This window comes from Pithys albifrons, chromosome Z (genome assembly GCF_047495875.1).
Source record: "Pithys albifrons albifrons isolate INPA30051 chromosome Z, PitAlb_v1, whole genome shotgun sequence".
Lineage (NCBI taxonomy): Eukaryota > Metazoa > Chordata > Aves > Passeriformes > Thamnophilidae > Pithys > Pithys albifrons.
The window spans coordinates 36,562,025-36,581,683 of record NC_092497.1 but is presented as its reverse complement, the minus strand read 5'-3'; the positions used below and the strand labels follow the sequence as shown (position 1 = coordinate 36,581,683).

At 37.3% G+C, this 19,659-nt stretch overlaps 1 protein-coding gene across 1 annotated transcript in view; it reads left to right on the top strand.

Moving 5' to 3' along the window:
- DTWD2 (DTW domain containing 2) overlaps positions 1 to 19,659 on the top strand; it is an 83,088-nt gene that overhangs the window by 12,685 nt on the left and 50,744 nt on the right. Inside the window, exons 2-3 of the mRNA XM_071580339.1 lie at positions 10,528 to 10,618; positions 16,649 to 16,743. Of these exons, the coding sequence (XP_071436440.1) occupies positions 10,528 to 10,618; positions 16,649 to 16,743 (186 nt within the window). The remainder of the gene's footprint in view (positions 1 to 10,527; positions 10,619 to 16,648; positions 16,744 to 19,659) is intronic.

Here is a 19,659-nt window from a genome sequence, read left to right as displayed (position 1 = left end):
TTTGTCTTTGTACTGCTGTGCTCTGCTTAAGTTAATGCCAGTGTCCTCTCAGACCAAGGAATGCTGTTTTCCTCAGTGCAAAGTCTTAACTGTTGTGATCCATCTTATACCTGTCAGTCTCTTAATGAGGTACTTGGGTGCAGTCTGACCTTGTTTTTATTAACTTTCACAAGCATACTTGCTAAATGTACTATGTTAGTTGTAAAACAGTGTTTCCAAGTTACACAAGAGAACTTCATCTATGCAATGTACTTTTAGCTTTCTTATTTAAAAGCAAGCATTATTGTAAGGTATTTTTCTCAAGACCTGCAGCCTGCAAAGTGCCTTGAGTGCCACAAATCAATATAGTTCTGAGGTTTGATGAGGTGACTGCTACATTCAGCATTTAAAAAGCACTTTTCTTAGTGGATTATCTACCTTAAAAACAGTGTCTTCCAGTATCCCCACAAAGTATTTTAGAATGGCTTAATGAAATTGATGCCTGGTTAAATAAGTTAAATAGTCTGTACTCAATAAAAATCAACAGGTTTTAACCAAATACAATAAATTTTAAATGTTAAATGGTGGGTGTACAGTTTTAAAATACATTATTGTATTCCTTTATCCAGGAAATTGATGCTTTTAGTAGTATTGGTGCAGCAGAAGTGCTGCTATTCAGAAAAAGGACACTAGAGTGTAGTGTAGCATTTATAATGCTTTCACAGCGAAGACGCAGCGTGAAGCCTTCCGAATAGGACAGTTTACAAACTCCTTTTTTTCATAGGGTTGAGTTATACTCAAGTTTTCCAAATGTATAAACACAACTCCATTCTTCTACCATATGTGGCAGAAGTTGATGGTACACTAGAATACTTTAATTGAGGATTCTATTTAATATTTAACAATTTTTCTAATACTGGTTATTCATCATATGAAGCTCAGCTAATGGCCTTTCTGCTTACATTTATTTGAAGATAAACTACAGGGAATCTTTCTTTTAAGAGGAGTATGTGCTCTTTAAAGAAGTTTTTTCTAATAGAAGGCTTTTACGTTAATGCTACTTACAATTTGGAATGAGCATTCTGTTGTGTATTCTGCTTTACCATAATAAATTATAGTAATGCCTTAATGTAACTCATTTTTGAAATGATATTTTATTTTTGAAAGGAACAAAGCTTAAATTCATAGCTGTAAGTGACAGCATATGGCATTATTGCATGTATTGTGAGACACAAGAACTTGCCTTGTCTTTTAGCTTCTGAAAGATGTCTGGGTACTGACCCTGCTTTCATTAAAAATCAATTGCAGAATTTACTTGACTTCATTTGGTGCAGAACTGACCTTTTTTTTCTTTTAATTCACTTATCTGCTTGCTTCAAACTGGAATTCAGACTTGTTATTAACAAATAAAGTATACATGTCAATAGGCTCTGCCTTTAAAGTACTATATTAAATAAGGTGAAGTTGCATAGGGAGATCTAAATTGCAAATTTTAAAAGGCCTATTGCTGTTGTGGAGATGGAAAGGCTTGCTTTATTGAAATTTGGACAGTGTTTTTAGAACAAGATAATGCTAGGCATGTAATTTAAATAAACTTAAAATCAGAACTAAAAAAATTACAAACTGGAACATGGAAATTTAGTGTTAGAAGGTTTTTTTTTTGCATAGATTCTTGCAGAGTTACCTTTATTGACAAGTGGTAATAATATTTTTTTAATCAAGAAACCGGTAATAACAAAACAATAATATAGGAAGCTTTTAGGAAATTGAACTTTAGATTTGTACCTGCATTTGCGTGGCTTCAGTTGCTGTTTGAACCCCTGAGTGCAACTGAAATGTACTGTCAGTGTCTCCTGCTAGCAGTGTCTTAATCCCTCAGCTTCTCAAGCTGCCTTTCCCCGCTCTCACTGCAGGGTTCACTGTGACTCTTTATTACACAGGTGTTGTTAAGAGCCTGCCTTCCCTCACCCCAAGGGACCAGACTGAGAAGGAGGGGGGAGAAGGGCTGGTTAGCCACAGTTTCTGAGTGTCTTCCATGGAGAGGCTCCTGGGGCAGGCATGCAAGGAGCGAGCAAGCCTACCAGACCCAAGAGGCCAATTCTGTATTGTTCAAAATTTTTCTTTTTGTTCTTTCTTGGATTGCTGCATTGCTCTCTCCCATGGGAAATTCTGAACTTTTCCAAAAGACATTTTGCTTGCAGAATTTTCCTGCTTTGTCTTTTCTTCTGATAGCCTCTAAATTTCTGAAACAGATTGGGAATTATAAAGCTGACAATGCGAGACTTCAGTTTAACTTCTTAATGTCTCAATGGCTCACTTTAAATGCCATTAGTGCTTCACGTTCTTCAACAAATTTAAAGCGCTGTTAACTGTCTGCCATCAGGCTTGTCGGGGTGCCAGGTATTTTGCCAGACTGTAGAGCCAAGATGCATGAAAATGTCAACAATCTCAGGCTCATTAGTTTTTGTCTTTCCTGGCCTCTCTGTAATGACTGCAGTGCTGCATAAGCTAAATGGTATTTTTTTTATTTGCTCCTATTAGTTACAGTGGAAAGCGCAGCCAACTTTAATGGAACAGTTGAAATAGTTGAAAGAATGTTCTCCTATTGATTTGTTAATTTAAGTTGTTTGCAAGGAAACCAGCCTGCCAAAGTCTGCTTACATGTAATAAGTTCTGAAGATTATATGGGGTGAATATTTTGTTCTTCTGTGTACCTTTTCTCTTTTAAAGCACTAGATATTTGTTGTTTTGAATATATTCTGTTTAGCATTGTAAAGTTTCCAGGATATGTTCCAGGCTAAAGAAATCCTCAAACTTGCTTGTTTGTCCTTTATTTATGATTTAACTTGTCAGGCAAAAAGGTTATTTGCCTTGGGAAATGGACACATGAGAACACTGCACAGTTAAAAAGCCTTTAATAAGGTCTATTCTGCCTTTATCCACATTTCTGAAATATATTGATTTGTTTAGGTCTGTTTACCTTCAGCATGAAAATACATCAAAGAACAGTCACTGAAGATTGCTTGCACTTGACACATTCACACAGAAGTTGTACTAATGAGTGTACTAATTTTGTTGGGTAACCTATTGCTTTCCGTTGTAGTGTCAGTCTCTAAAGGAAACATCCAAACTAATTTAAAATACTCCTAAATATAATTGCCTGTCACTGTAGTGCTATAAACTTCTCCATAAAAGCCACTTCAACCTGCAGTGGTAATTCTCTAAAGTAAAGCTATGTCTTCAATATGTGCTGCTGCTTCTGCTGCTACCAATATTACTGATGATGATGATAAAATCTGTTGCACTATTTACTTAGTGTTCCAAACCACTGTGAAAAATATGGTAATGTAAAATAGAAGGGAAGTTTTGAATGATGCATAAACTACCAAATACTTGCAAGGAAAGATTTTTTCCTTTACTAATTGCAGATATTTTTACAAATACACATTTTCTGAATATCTATCTATCTATCTATCTATCTATCTATCTATCTATCTATCTATCTATCTATCTATCTATCTATCTATCTATCAGAACTGCATTAACATGTATTTTTCCAAAAGATAGAAATGTTGTCTTTAATGAGAATTCAGAGCTTGTCATGGACTAAGTGACTGTTTCCATCTCTTACCTTTGGAAACTTTTTGTTCAGGGTTAGTCTTAAATCTAGGAAGAATGCAATCTTTGTAAGTAAGGCTTTTCAAATATTTTACCACAGTTACTTAAAACCAGACCAGCTGAACTTTGACTGAAAATCATTACAAACTGATCTTTGCTTGATGCTGAAAAAGAAATGAATTGTCATGGAAATCCATTTCCAGTGGCTGAATGTCAACAATAGAAAACTCCAAGCTGAAAATCACCAGTAACATGTCTTCTTTTAAGGCTTACATTGTAGATACTTCTTGTGATTCTGCTTTTTGAGATAGATTTGTCACTTTTTCCTTAGTAAAAGCTCAGGACATAATCCCTGAAAGGTATTGGGTTGCTTTGAAAGTAAATGTTAAAATGGGACCACATATAGTCTGTGCTCTTGTTTTGAACACTTATTTTGCCGAACTTTATTTTCTCCTGCTGAGTGTAGGAGCTGGGTAATGGTCTATTGCTTCTTTTTTTTTTATTTGATTTTTTGGTGGTGGTGGTTTTTTTGATTGGTTTTTTGGTGTGTTTTTGTTTTTTGTTTTCAGATCTGTGGCTCAGTGAAGTGTTTGTATTATTGCTCTCATGCTTAGTGTGCCAAGGAAGACTGAAAGACCTGAGTGCTGCTTGTGCCTGGCCTTGACAGCTTGTATTCTTTTAAATAGTGATTGTGCCAGTAAACCGTGCTCAGAACAAATGGGTCAAACCCACAGTTTTTGTGATGGAGAGCTGAGCAGTCAATAATAAGTGCTCGGGAATCAGCTCCTGTAGAGTGAATGATAGGGATAATGGTTCTGTCATTTTCTCAACTAAAAAGCATATCTTGGTGCTTTAATAATTTTTGATGATGGATGCCTTTTTTATTGCTGTGATTTTCTCCCTCCCTCCCCTCCGTTATGTGATACATGTTCATCTGTTCATGGAACAGATGTAAATAGGTGTTTCTCTTTGAACTTACTGTCTGCTGGAATTGCGTGATACCTCCATCAATTAACTATCTTATTGTTTGGGTTTTCTGAAGACCACTGCTCTGGGCAGAGTCCCAGGATTGTTTCAAATTTACCAGAAATCAGCAGTTTTCAAATTGATGGAGAAATCTTGATTGAATATGATGGAAAACATAATTGAGATTGTGGCCAGGAGGCCATAATGCTGAGAGTAGAGTAGAAATCAGAAAGAAGGGCAAGGGATGTATCTTCTTGCCATAGCAAGTAGGAGCAGAACTGCTGAGAGGTGGTGCCAAGGGACTCCAATTGCCAGGAAATAGTTTTGTGATCACTTAGCTGCTCATTAGTCGTGCATGCCTTGTTGGGAGGCAGTTAGATGTCTCTGCCTTCCTCTTCCCTTTCAGAACATCTTGCTGCACCTCTTCTGTACTTCCTCCCTAGAGTGTCTCTAACCTCTCCCATTGCTTCTCCATTTGGTGCATGACTTGCCCCTGATAGCTCCAGTGGAATAATAAGTTGGTTTAAAGGCAGTTTTTGTTTAAAAGTACTGTATTGCTTTGTGGATGCCTCTGTTGTATATCGTGCCTCTATAGTGTGACCAGGCTTGCTGGGTTGACGGTGCCTTGTGGCAAGAAGAACTGTTGCTTTGTTATGTCAGCTCTACAACTACCAGGAAAATCCCTTGGAAATGATCTTGTTGACTATAGTGGTAACCTGTATTTAATTGGTCAATTTTATGGTCATGTTGGTTTGGAAATTTGTGGTACTGCCTTGATTGTCTTCACATACAAAATGCTAAATGTAAACTGGCACATTTTAAGGAATTTAATCTATAGTGCTGCAATGGCTTTTCCTGGAACTAGAAAGAAAAATTGTGGACCCTGTAACAGAATACATTGCAGGTTTGAATTGTAAAAGAGTTGATGTTAAATTGAAAGAGAGTATGTTAAAATGAGATATTAAGAAGTAGATTTATATTAGATATTTAGGAAGAAATTCTTTGCTGTAAGAGTGGTAAGGCACTGGAACAGTTGTCACAGAGAAGCTGTGGATGACCCCATCCGTGGATGCATTCAAGGCCAGGATGGAGCTTTGAGCAACCTGATCTACAGGACGGTATCCTTGTCCATGGCAAGGGGTTTGGAATGAGGTGATCTTGAAAATCCCTTCCAACTCAGGCCCTTCTGCTGTTGATCCAGTCTGATAATGCCCTAAACTGTGTTTCTAGGAGGAGGCTTTTTGCTTCTGCCTGGCACTCAGGAGCAATGAAAGGAGGAAGCTGTATTGATACAATGTTACATAGAGTCCTGACATTGAAACTCTGTGCCTGTAGCTCATTAGCACAGTTCACATTCCCTGTGCCTTGGACAATGATCAGCAAAGTGCAGATACCAAATGAGTCCACAGTTCTCTCATGCTACCCTGAGAGCTGGGATAGAACTTCTTCCATAAATCAGAACAGCATTGGAGATTTCTGATCAGTTGGATTACTTCCTTTTGTGTGTGTGTGGCTTGGCTTCGCGAACGAAGATTTGGGAAGGGCTGTCCCCACGTCGGTGTGCCCTTCCAGCCTGAGCAGTGGATTTTAGGTGAGGCACAGCGTGTGCGGAACTGGCCCCACCGTTTAAGTCCTGAGGTTCATCTGCCACGGCCGAGTGAGCTTGGACAGTGACATTGAAGTCCTCAGGACTAGAACCTACAGCACCAGGCAATTCCCAGGAGGTCTCCCATCCAAGTAACTAATCCGGGGCTGACCCTGCTTAGCTTCCGAGATCTGACGGGATCGGATGTCAGGGAGGCATTTAACTGCCTTCTTCCTTTTGCATTAGATTGCTTAAAGCTGCTGTCCCTAACTGTGTTGAAAAGATGACAAAAGTTTTTGTGGAGGATAACTGTAAAATTTCTTTAAATAGTTACCTCTTTACACCTAAAGGCAGTTTCTTTGCAAAGTAGTTGATTCGTATTGTTGGGTAACATGGAAACAAGTTTTTTCCTATTATGTGTGATCTTCTCTTTGAACAGAAAATATTCACTGTGACTTGTATTAGGTGCTTCTCCATTTAAATGTGCTTTTTTACTCAAGGAACTGGGATATGTTCTGTTAAATTCACTGACTGAACCATGAACAAAATGAAAACAACAAAATGAAACAAACCCATCCACCTGTTTTATTTATAACTTCTTGAAGGAAGCAAAACTTGAGCCATATGCCTTCTTTTTTCCTTTGGCAGGAAGGTGGTGCTGTACAGAATACCAAGTGCAAAAGGAAGTGCTCTATTGATGGTTCTTGGTACTCTCTCCACCTGTGTTTCTAGTATTATGTTTTTATGTGACTGTTGCCTCTTTACGAATGTTGTAAGAATCTAAATTTACATTTTTATGCCTCATGATCAGTAAGTTCCAAAGTCTGTTGAAAGAGTCTGGAGAAAAGAACGGAAACTGGAACATGATGATGTCAGAATAATTCTTCTATGCCTGATTTTTCTCAGGAAATCATTGTTAAAACTAAGGCTTTAAAATTTGGCTTGAATGAAAAATTTTCAAAATAAGCCTAGAAGAGACCTTAACATTGATGATGGCACGAGAAATTACTCCTCGTATTTTTGACCTGGCTTCTCTAGCACTCAGAGTACAAACTAGAGTAGTGTCATAATAATGTTCCATGTTTAATTACTTCATCCTTTCCTAGTAACTCTTAACATCTCATCTGCATTTTTGAGAGCTGCCAGGCATTATACTGCTGTTTTCCCAGAATTTATCGTTAAGTTCATACTATTGAATGTTACATCATGTAAACCTTAGACCCTGTTTTTTTTTCCTAAATGTTAGGTTAGGATTTTTTCTTCCTAAATGCCTAACTTTGTTTATCTATGTTTAACTTAATCCATTCATTCATTTATGTTCCTTCTATAGCTGTAATGGTTAAAGTGGGAGATGCAAAATGTAATCCTAGTTTGTGTTTGTCCTCTAACATAAAATGAGCAAATACAACATTTGTTCTCAAATGTTATAAAATATATGGGCTTCTCTTTTTAAACTTCCCATACAGCTTTGTAAATTCCTGAATGTTATTTTAATGTATGTGTGATGGATTTGTGTCAGTATAAAACACATAGTAAAGCATTAGTATAAAGCAAACATATGGTAACTTTGCAGCTTTTCTCCAGTTTCTCCAGACTTCTCAGGTGGGCTTTGACCTTGAAACCCTTGGTGTTTTTACAAAAACAGTAGAGAAATCTAATTTACTTGAAACAGCCGTTTCTGTTTTGGCAGGCATGTATTTTTGAAAATATGGAGTCTGGGGCCTGACCTTGGCAATATGTGTTGGAACATGAGGATGTTGCTACAAGTGTTAGTAGTTTAAAAATACCAGCTTCTTCTTTATTTTAATATTGGCGTCATTGTTTCTAGAACATCGCTTTGGCACACTCAGCCTCCTAATGTGTTTCTGTAGAGATGTGTACAAGTCCTGAGCATAAAATTGTAATTTGGTTAGTCTTCCCTTACTCTGGTTTTAAATCCTTGAAGTAACTACTGGATTTTTTCTGACTGGGTTGTAAGACTACACTGGTTTGCATTCACAGAATGATGCCAGTTTTCAGAAGCCCTTTAGGCATCTAACAAGGTAGAACTTAATTCTGAAGCAAGTGGGGATGTATTTACAAGAAAATAGTAGAGACTTGGAAAGAGTTCCAAGTTTTACAGACTACTACATATTCGCTTGCAGAGTATCTCTGCCCAGAAACTAGTAATCACACTAAACCTGACACCACAGCACAGTCCACTATCCAGATTCTGTTCTCCTGGGAAGATAAATTAAATATTATTCCAAACATCATTAATTTAGACATGAATAAATATGAAAGCTATGAGAAGTCAGTGCATATGCATGGCTCTCTTTTGCATATGGAACACTTGGTATGACCTGGAATGATTTTTTTTTTCAGTCAAGCCACTGTAACAGATTACTCTGTCATAACTTCTTAAACTAGAAATGCTGTATTGAAAAAACAACTAAGAACCCAGTGGGTAGCTTTGAGCTGTACTGAAATTGCATACAGGTGAATAATACTGTAAAAATTACCCTACTTCAAATCCTAATCCCCACTCACAATCCTTAATATTCTGAACGCTGCTCTTCCTGCCTAGAGCTGATTGCTACTTTGATTTCCAGAAACAGGAGAAAACTGATGTTCACTGCTAAGTAAGTTTCTGGTGCTTCCCCTGCTCTTCTGTAAAATCAGATGTGTATGTAGGGCAAGAATGTAACAGAATCTTTAAACAAAAGAAAAAGATAAAAAGCATTTTCTGCCTAGGTGGCCTTTCTCAGAGCAAAGGCACTTTTGTGGTGGTGGAACAGAACTTCTTTTGTTCTGCAGTGCTTCCTGTCTGACAGATGTAGGCTGGTAATGTCAGCCTCATGTAGGAATAATGTTTTCTTTTTGTCTCGGCACAATAACCATTAGGTTCTGAAGTAAAATTACAGAAATGAGTCTTGTGCCCCCAGGATGGGGTTGTAAAAGTATGTATTAAACATAATTAGGAATCTAATTGGGTGCCTAAAGTTAAGTGATGTATATGCATATGTAAGTAATTAGATTATATTGGAAAGTATTTTATTTGTCCAGATCTGTGCTCTGCTCCCTAGATTATAGGCACAATTTATTCTGCTACTGGTTGAAAATGCTTGCTTTCCACGTAATTTCCTTATTTTTATTTTGTGTGAGGTTTGTTTTGTTTTTTTGGTTGGTTGATTGGTTGGTTGATTGGTTAGTTGTTTGGGTTTTTTTTTGCTTGCGTTTTTTTTTCTTCTTTTTATTGTGAGGTTAAGAAAGCTTAAAAAACTAGCTGTGAAAAATCCAAACCAGTGTGGAAAATACCAAAAGTGCATGTCAAGGGGAAACTTGAACCTGACTTATACCTAGTGAAATTTGTTACAGTTAAACAGCCTGAGGTCAGAAATCAATGGAAGTTATCTTTGTCTGCTTACAAGAGCTAATGAGCTGTGCAACTCATTGGATTGAAGTCACTAATTAACTGATTTGAAGCAGCCTTGTGTAGTAGATTTTCATGCCTTAATCTCTCCTCAGCAGAAAATGCCACGATCTGATGAACTTTAAAAGCTTCTCTTGTTAGTACAACCAGCTGTTGGGGAGAAACCAAGGAATCACACTTGGTATAAAATGGCGTTCCCAATTGATCTGATGATCAAAAAGAGGATGAACTTCTACTTAACAGTCAGGGTGCAGGCAGCAAACAGCCTCCACAGTATTTCCTACTTCCTGGTTGTTAACCAAACTGTTTTCAGAAATTTCTGTTTAAATTGCCTACACATGAGAAAATTTGGGGGAAAGGCAGTGGTACGGGACTGCAGAACAGCATACCAGATGTGGGAATGAGGTTGGTTTCAGTTCATTCGTGGTGAAAGTCCCTTGAATAGTCCACTGAATAGTAAAATTATCAAGTGCTTAATTCTAGGCCCAAAGCCTGGCCTTGCACAACAGAATGTGTCAAATTTTTGCAGATTTAGCAACAGGAAATGTTTGGATACTTCTAAAATGTTATATTTTAATCTATTATATCAATTATAAACATTGTCCTATTATAGCAGTATATCAAATTGTTGAAACCTACTTGTTAGGAAAGCAGTAACAGACTTCTCTGATATAGGTATGGATACTAGTAGGCTACTCATGTTAAACATGACAGAAGGATTCTTGGAGTCATTCAACCATAACCAACCCACAGGACACTGTTCTCAAAGTGCTGTTTCAATGAAAGCCTTCCTTCTTTATTTTTAGAAATGGAAGGAATTTCAAACAGAAAATCACATCGTGTTTAGTACAGTGCTGTAAGGGGAAGTTCTTAGTGTACTTCTTGGGATGCAGTGTGTATTTGTGTAATGTATTTACATCATCTTTCATAAATAGCTGATTGCTTTTGTTGTTCTTTCACTGTGTAGCCGCCCTCAGAAGGTGTGTCTGTGTCCATTCCTGCCCGTACATCCGTTAAAGGTCTCCACCTGCTTGTATATAATTCAGCATCCAGCAGAGGTGAGTAAGGCTGTGGTAATTGTTGGGAGTTCAACTGGAATCTTAATGCAGCACATGATAGGCAAGGGGAGACATCTGTGTCATTAACATCATTACCAGGCTTCCAACCCCAGCCATCAGCTAAGTACCACACAGCACTTGCTTACTTTCCCCTGTGCCAGCTGGGATGGGGAGAAGAATCAGGGAAAAAAGGGTAAAAACTCATGGGTTCTTACATAAGAACAGTTTACTAATTGAGACAAAGTAAAATATAATAGCATTAATAATACTAATGATAATAATAACAATTGCAGTAAAAAGCAGAGAGAGAGATAAAACCCAAGAAAGGCAAGTGATGCACAATACAATGCTCACACCCCACACACCGACCAATCAGCACATCCCTGGGCAGCAATTTTGTGGCTCCTGGCTATCCCCAGTTTATATACTGGGCATGACATTCGGAGGTATGAAATATCTCTTTGGCCAGTTCAAGTCATATGCCTTGGAGATGCTCTCTCAGAATTTCTCATGCACCTCCTCAGTGACAGAGGGCGAGACACTGAGAAGTCCTTGGCTTAGGGTAAGTGCTGCTTTACACACTAGTGTTTTAGTTGTTGCTATCAACCTGATTTCAAACCAAAGCACTGTACTAGCTACTGGGGATGACATGAATTCTATCCCAGCCAAAACCACTGCAGTCATATAATGATTTTTCCTTTTTAAATTTGATGACTGAGTGCCAGTTCAGCTGAGTTATTGTATTTTTGGTTCAGTTCTTCTGAATTATTGTGTCTTCTGAAATCACATCTTATTTCTGCAATTTCATGCATACAAGACATCTCATCTTATCTGAATAGTCCTACTAGAATCTGAAATCAACTTGCTTTGGTACAAATTGTAAAAATTAATTACATTATTTAACATTAAGTAATATTTTTGTTAAATAACATTAAATAACATAAAGGCACGGGGTGTGTTTCTTGGGGTGTCCTGTGCATGGCCAGGAGTTTGATGCTGATGGGTCCCTTCCAACTCAGCATATTTTAGTGTCTCACAGAGGTGCTTAAGGGCTGATCCAGGAAGAAATATGTTTTGATTGTAGCAGTGGTCTTTTATAGATATTAGTGATGTGTTGAAAATATGAATTAAACAATGCATCTTAGTGATGTCCTTAGCTACTTACCCAGTGGAAAACTATTAGCTTCAGAATAGTATATTTTGGTTTACCAAGTGGAGAATATATATTAATGTTTTTCTTGTCTGTTGACAGTGGACTATGGAGGTGGATTATAAGGGTTTTAGAAACTGGTGTGCAGCTACACAGATTTGGGTAGATGGTGGGCCTTCAAATTAGTTTGTGAAGTTCAGAAACCTGTACTGTTTACTTGACATTATACAGTAGCACAATCAACATACACAGTCTTTCCCTCAAGGAACTTAAGCAGAATGCAAAAAAGCAAGTTTAAAACGTCTTCTGTCACCAGGAAACAAAATGGAAGCCATAGCATATTTGGGCCCTAAGTGGGAAAACTGTAATTTTAATTGACTACTTGTAATAGGAATACTCTTGTTATTTTAAGAGTACTTGCATAAATGTTGACGTCACTTGCCAGGAAAAAGAGGTTTAAAAGAGTGCCAGAGTCTTAGAACTGGCACTTAAATGATGTTGAATTTCCTGTTCGTGGTGGAAGGTATTAGTAAATGGTGGCAGATTCTTTATTAGATTTCATATGCGATACCTGTGACAGTCTGAATGGCTATCTACAATTTTTATTAATCAGCAATCACAACAGTTGCCTGATACAGTGGGATGCAAATTTTCCATTAGTATGTATTACATAATGATAATTCACACCGTAAACAAGTATGGAGGACCATTATCTGACTATATGAGGCCACTTGGCTTATCAGAGATAAATCCAGTCAAATGGTAGGAAGCTGAGAATATCTTAAAATGGTCTTTGAAAGTGTTTTCTTAGATGATCACAGGTAATGCTTTTGATTCCATAACATCAGAGGCATACCTGACGAAAGGTAAATTCCCTTTGCTTGTAGCCACTCCTAGTCAAAACAACTGGTCTTGAAGGCAGATAAGCTTTCTGGACTGCATCTGATCCTTCAGTCTGCCATTTCAATATAGATACACTCTCAAGAGTCCATTTCAAAAATATCTTGTTGAACTAACCGGATACTGTATGTCAGTCCCACCTGTCATCCTTAATGTGCTTCGTTACTTACTGGCTTTGGAAGTCTGCAGTGCAGTGAAGCAAGCCAGCAAGTATGGTTAAATGTTGCTATTCTAATTTATGTTTAGGTAAGATAGTAATGTAAAAAGCAGGAGCAGCATTCCCTGTGCTCAGATTACTGTGACTAGGCCTCTACATTCATACTTTCCAGAGGCAATGCTGCCAGATAGACTTGTGCAGGTATCAGGTATCCTGAAAGAGAGAAGAATCTACTTACTGTAGGGCAGTGAATCACAAGTGAGGAATTATTTTCATAATAGGTACATATTTTTATTTGTGAAGGAATCCAAAGAGAATTTGGCATTCCATATCAAGGGGTAAATACTTGTTTGCAGATCACTATTACTGTACCATTGTTCATCAAGAGAGTAGTTTAAAAATGAAATATATAGGAACCCAGCATCAGGACTGATGCAAAGCTGAAGGACTTATTTGCCTAATCTAATTTGTTTTTCTTCTTGACATATAGATAAATGTGTATGTAAATATGTGTGTGTGTGTGTGTGTGTGTATGTAGAAGTAAATAAAATGATTTTGTTATTTTTCTTGTTTCATGCCTGCTCTTATGATCCATAGGACTGGTCAGTGGCATAGCTAGGTCTACAAACCCCTGCAGACTTTTGTCTTATTTTTGCCTTCCATCATTCTTGGAGTGGTTACCAGTACAGTGTAAGCCATTAATGTATTTTTCAAAACCTGAGCAATAGATATAAGTCAAGATAGAACTCTTAAAGCATAGCAGAGGGCATTTGTTTAAGTTGTTTTTGTTCCCTGCCTCCTTTCTTTCTGTGGGTGTGAGACTTTTCCATGTTAAGTGTCTGAGAATAAAATTTAAATTGTGTGTATTTAATGATTTTATATATTGATCTAATGCCAGTAATTAGCTTTGCCTTGCTCATTATAGTACTTCTGCTGTGTAGTATTCCTTATTGAACAGCAAGAATCAAATGTAAGGGAAAAAATTCTTGCTGTTTGTCCTAACCAGCCAGAAACAAAAATGGAGGAAATACATATCTCCTGGCTTTGATAAATATTTTTATTAGTTTGAACTGTCCCATTTATTGTGGATGGATAATGCTGTGGTAACCAAAATTACCACAAGATTCCAGAAAAGAAAGAGCACACACAAGCAAGTTCTTTTTAGTCTGGCTGGAGTGGAGTTAACTTTTCTTAAGGCAGCCCCCACTGTACCGTGGCAGCAGTTTGTACTACTGCTGAGCAGCGCTCACACAACATCAAGGCTGTCCCTCCAAAACTGCCACAGAGGCCAGCAGCCTGGGAGTGGGCAAGAGAGACTGGGAGGGGACATAGCCAGAAGAGCTGACCCAAGCTGATCAGAGGGATATTCCATACCATATGACACAGTGAAACCAGGGAGTGGGAGGGTGGAGAATGGCATCTGTTACTAAAGCATTTGTCTTCTCTGGGAACTGCTGTACGTGCTGAGGCCCTGCTTCCCAGAAAGTGGCTGGACGTGGCCTGCTGATGGGAAATGGAGAATAAAGTACTTTTATTTTCCTTTGCTTCCACCCGTGGCCTTTTCAACCCATGAGCTCATTTTCGTCTTATTTTCTCTCCCCTGTCCTGCTGAGGAGGAGTAACAGATCAGCTGGGTGGGCATCTGGGAGCCAGCAAAGGTCAGCACCCCACATAAGTCCTCCAGTCCTATTCCTGTTTATGTACTCAAATAGTCAAATAGCAAATAAGAGAAGAGTTACAAATCACTATTAGAACACTGAGAAAAACATTTTCAAACCAGTAAATGAAAAATTGCTGGTATGATGACAAACAGGTTATATATATTCTAGTTAAATACAAATTCTTTAATGAAGAAAATTATGAACAAATGAAACCTTTTTTAATGTTAGACTTAGCTGTTCTTAAGTTATTGTTCTCAATTCCTTTCATCTTTGCATTTTGTGTTTTATCTTCCTATAAGCATATATTGGTTTTAAATTGGAAAACTCCAATTTCTGTGTAAGTAAGAGAATGTATTTATTTGATATGAAAGGTAATTCTGAAGCTATTATAGGACATTGGAGGGAACAATTGAATAACTTCTCCTGACTGATGACAGCTCTTTTGGTTTTACTTACCAGAGACAAATAATTGATTTTCTTCCAGTTCCTTTATTGACATATTTTACATTCTTATGAAGAAGAGAGACTTCTCACTAGTGAATTGAATGTTATTTAATTATGATGAAATAAAGACAAATTACACTGTATCACTGTCAATGGCTTCTTCTGCTTTTCTGAGGTAGAAGAAATTGATGACAGTTTAAAGGATATTTGTCTCTTTGCTGGCACTTTTCTCCCAAGGTACTTTGGTCTTTATTTGTCCCTAGAAGACATTATACTGCTGCTGTCATGAGAAATATCCTATGTAGCAGGACAACTTATTCCTTCAACTCCATGATGTTTTATTTATAGAGGATCAGTAGATAAGGATCAGAAAAAGCAAAATTAATAAACATTTTAGGCAACAGTAATAAAAGTTTTCACAAAACTATTTTAGCAGCATTTTGGTAGCAAGACAATGTGAGAGTGTGGGCAGCTGCACATTGATACTGGTGGAAAGTAACATCTGTCCAGAGGAAGTTAATCAGAGCCTCACATCTTCACAAATACTGTGTTGCTGAGATACGGCTCTTAAATCAAAAGGCAGACCAAAACCCTCCTGGGTTTTCATTAATTAGGACCATAATTTAGGGACTGATGTTTGAATTTTCATTGTCTGAATCATGAGACTTTCAGGTTGAAAATATTGTAAGAACTCATTTCTTATACTGGTTTTAGGGCTTTCATATTCCTCACCTGACATCTAATGTCTTGCCTCCTGCTAAATTCAGCTAATAACTTTCCTCAGTTCATCTTATGATAAATAAAGTAACTGAAACTCTCATTCAATTTTTATGTTGGCTTGCTGTCTTCATTAAATGCAAGATAAAACTATGCTTCTACTTCCTTGATGGGAAAAGAAAAAAACTAACATCCCACAAACTGAAGTTCAGTTTGCTCTAATTCTTGTCTAGATGAGAAGTTTGTTCCCAGCTGTGTTAAATAAAGCACAGAAATAAATTGCTCTGTTTGAGGAGTGGATAGCTTTGCTTCAGCTGTTATTACTTCTCTCTTTCTCCGCTTTCTGAAGTCTTGCTTCCACACAGCTCTCTTTAATGTGCTTTGAGATCTGAAGAGCCCCTGCTCCTCACTCAGGCATGGTGGTCACCTTCCTCATCTGTGGCACAAACATATAGGCAAAGACCTGGTCAACACAACCTGAATGGCATGAGTTGGAGGATTGGTGGCAGTGTACGTGTCGTTATCCTGGTTACTGTGAAATGAAGTGACAACAGAGTGGATTTGTTTGCATTTCACACTGCCTGGCCTGATACATCCAGTGCCTTTATTTTTAGCATCTGTTTGTGGGAATTAAGTCCTCTGCTCATTTTGTGATATAGAGACATTAGCTTCCCAAACTGTTACATTAATGCTAATGCTGGTTTTTTTGCTGTATCTTTATTTTTCTGTTAAATTTTGTTACTATTTCTGATACTGCCAGGCTAGTTAAAATGTAAGCTGATGACCATAGGTTAGTTAAGACTAAGTTCAATACTCTCCATCAAAACAATACAATTTGAAGCATCAAGATTTCTTTTTCTTCTAGATTTTTTTTCTGCTATGTGTTAAGGTTTTTTTCTGTATCTGTAGTCAAAAGAATTTGATGGAAAATGGAAACTTAAACAATCCATAGAAGCCTTTCTTGATTTTATTCAAAAGTAACTTCCTTTTTTTTTTAACAGGAAAGTCGAGTGTTAAGGACGGTACCTTTGCTAGCAGCTTGTCTCCCTCCAGACAAATGTAAAATTTTGGTTGGTCGACGTTTTAGTGAAGACAGGTGAGCAGGATTGCCTGTGCAATTTCTGTTTCTGTGTAAACTATAGAGGCTTTTTTCAGTGTCTTTATTAACAGCCAAGAGTGTTCTTAATTTTTATTTCAAGTGTGCATGTTTACTTTTGATACAACCTTCTGATTTCCAAAGGTAGTCAGAAACATCTGATAATCTTCTGCTAGGTTGTAGTATTTACTGTCTCAGTTTTGTGTTCTTGAAAGTTTCAGGTTGTTACTCTCAAACTCTTACCTGTTTGCCTTTCTGTTCTCACCTGGTACTAGGTTTTTCTTGCTATTTTGTTTGGGTTTTTCTTTTATTTGGTTTCTCTGACTAACCCTTTGGTGTCACTGAAGTAAAATTGAGTTTAATCCTTGGAGAAAACTTTCTGTGGGATTCAGTGAACAAAAATATTGGAAGGTAATTCAGAATGACACTTCCACATGTTTGTGCTGCTTGTTTATTATTTAGAAAACATTAGAAATACATTGCTGTTCTTTTAATTTTCTATGATAATGACTGTAATAATTATCTAAAGTTCCAGACTACAGGGAAATTATACTGTGTTCCTGTTAAATGTGGAAATGAAGCAGCTTTTCAAACTGATATGCACAGGGTGAAATCAGGACTGTCTATACAGTCTGCTTCTAGTAAATCTCCTTCAATTTTTTTTTAGAAGTGGTGATTACAGTGTTAAAGCTTTTCCAAGTTTGAATTCAGGGATATTTCTTTAACCTAAAGGGTGCTTTTTAGGCCAAAACCACTTGTGGAACGCCTAAAAATTGTTTAAATAGATTCATAATTATGTAGTTCCTGTTAGGTATTTTTTGCCATAAAACATACTGAAGGTGGTAAAAGAAACAAAACTTTTCCTTGGGTAATTTGAATTTTGGTGATCTGTCTCACCCAGATGCAGGGCTAGGACTAATTCAGTGGTTGTCATGGCTCCACTTTAAGCATCTGCATTATACCTACTTTGTACTGTGGATGTGAGACTGCAGAAATTGGAAGTGCTCAGTCATTGAGTTTGTGCTCACCTTCTTGGGAAGAGGACAAATGAGAAGAGGAGATTATTATTATTTTCCAGCTTTGTAATGTGTTACTTTTACATTTTTTTCTTAGCTTATAAGTGTGTTCTATCAATGTTTTAATCAATATGCCTTTTTTGTAACAACAAAAGAACAGGCATCTGCAGATGGGTAGAAGCATCTCAGTGTTTACTGTAAATGGGAAGGGCTGTACTGGTCCATGCTCTTTGAGGGTGAAAATCTCTACTAGTGGGACTTTTAAAGTCTCGCAAATTGCAGTGGTTCAGCTTATGTTTTATGACATGTTAAACTAAACAGGACTTAAGTTTGTTTTCTGAATTTCTTGAAAGCCATGCTGTCGGTAAGTAATTTGGTAGCTGCTGTACAAATGGCTTAATCAACCTTGTCCCCTGTTGGAGCATGACTTCTGTCTATGTTACTTTGAAGCAATAAATTGTTAGTGAATGCTTGCTGATAACGTTTTAGGAGTATCATTGTTTTGAGCACATTAAGGCCGTACCTTTGCTATGTTTTTGACATCATCTGATACTGTTTATGTCCTTTGCTGTTTTCACCAGAAGTGTGTGGTTTGGAAGGGAATAAACCTGTATAACTCAAAATCTCTGCTTGTGCTGATCTGGGGATAATGTGGTGCACACATTCATTCTTTGCATATATGCAAGAGCCCTACCATGCAGCAGACCTGGGAAAATGATGCCTTGATCATTGCCCATACTTTTGTAAATTGCCCACATAGGATGGTAGTGGACATATTTGTATTATCACAGAATCCAGCCTCTCTTGGCAGCACCTCTGAAAGCTTAGAACACTTTGAGCCAGCTTTGTGAGCATAATTATCATTATGGATTTGAGTGGAAACTAAGCCATACACAGGAGCTGATTTTGTTTAAAGTCTCCCTCACAGCAGCTGCAGCAGTGGCATTCCAATTGGCAAACTGATGGTTGTGAATCTGTAGCTGTCAGAGGAGGTTGCTTTCATCTGGAAGTTTCATCTCAACTGGACAGCACTTTAGTCTTCAGTGCTCTTCTCTTGAAGAGGAAGGGAAGTTTGTTATCCAAGTATATCTTGGTTATTTTGCCTATGCTTTGTAATCAGCATCCAAAATGTATAAGGAATGCAGAGGGACTTTATGAAGAGGTCCTCACAGAATTGCATCCTTCAGAATCATGATTTGAATCAAAGTTTAGCATTTAGACCTTGTGATGTTTATGAAAGTAAGACTGAAAATATTAGTGGCTTTTTTTTTAACATGTTTGGGTAAAAGGCTAAATATAAAGCCCTTTTTTATCTTTTTTTTTTTTAATCATTTCCTCTGCTCAGTTCCTTCTTGGTACATATTTTCTTGTGGCTGAAAACTGATACACAAATTATATAGATTAAATTTACCTTATTCTTGATTGAGCTATATTGCAGAAAAGCTAAAGAATCAACTCTTGGAAGTCTTTCCAGAAGTTGATATCTTCAACATATAATAGACAAAGAAATGGTAAAGATGAGAAGAAAGTAATTTTTTAAGAGCTAATATGTAGTTTTTCCTTGTCGTGTTCATTCTTTCTGCAATCTATCAATTTAATTCTACTGAAAATATGCAGTGTTTGCATGGTGACTTGGCTTGTGAGATGGCATTTCTGAATTAAAAGACCAGTTGTGTTGGTTATCGGGTTTTTTTCCCCAAAGTACTCAAAAGACTGATTTTTTTTTTTTGTATTGATTACATTATTAGTATCAGATACTGGGATTAATCCTTGGTGTCCTAAAATGATTAAGCTAAACCTGAACATTTTGATATTTTTTGTTGTTGTTTCACCCCAGCCAGCCGCCAAGCCCCACATAGCAGCTCACTCGCTCCCGGATCAGTGGGATGCGGGAGAGGAT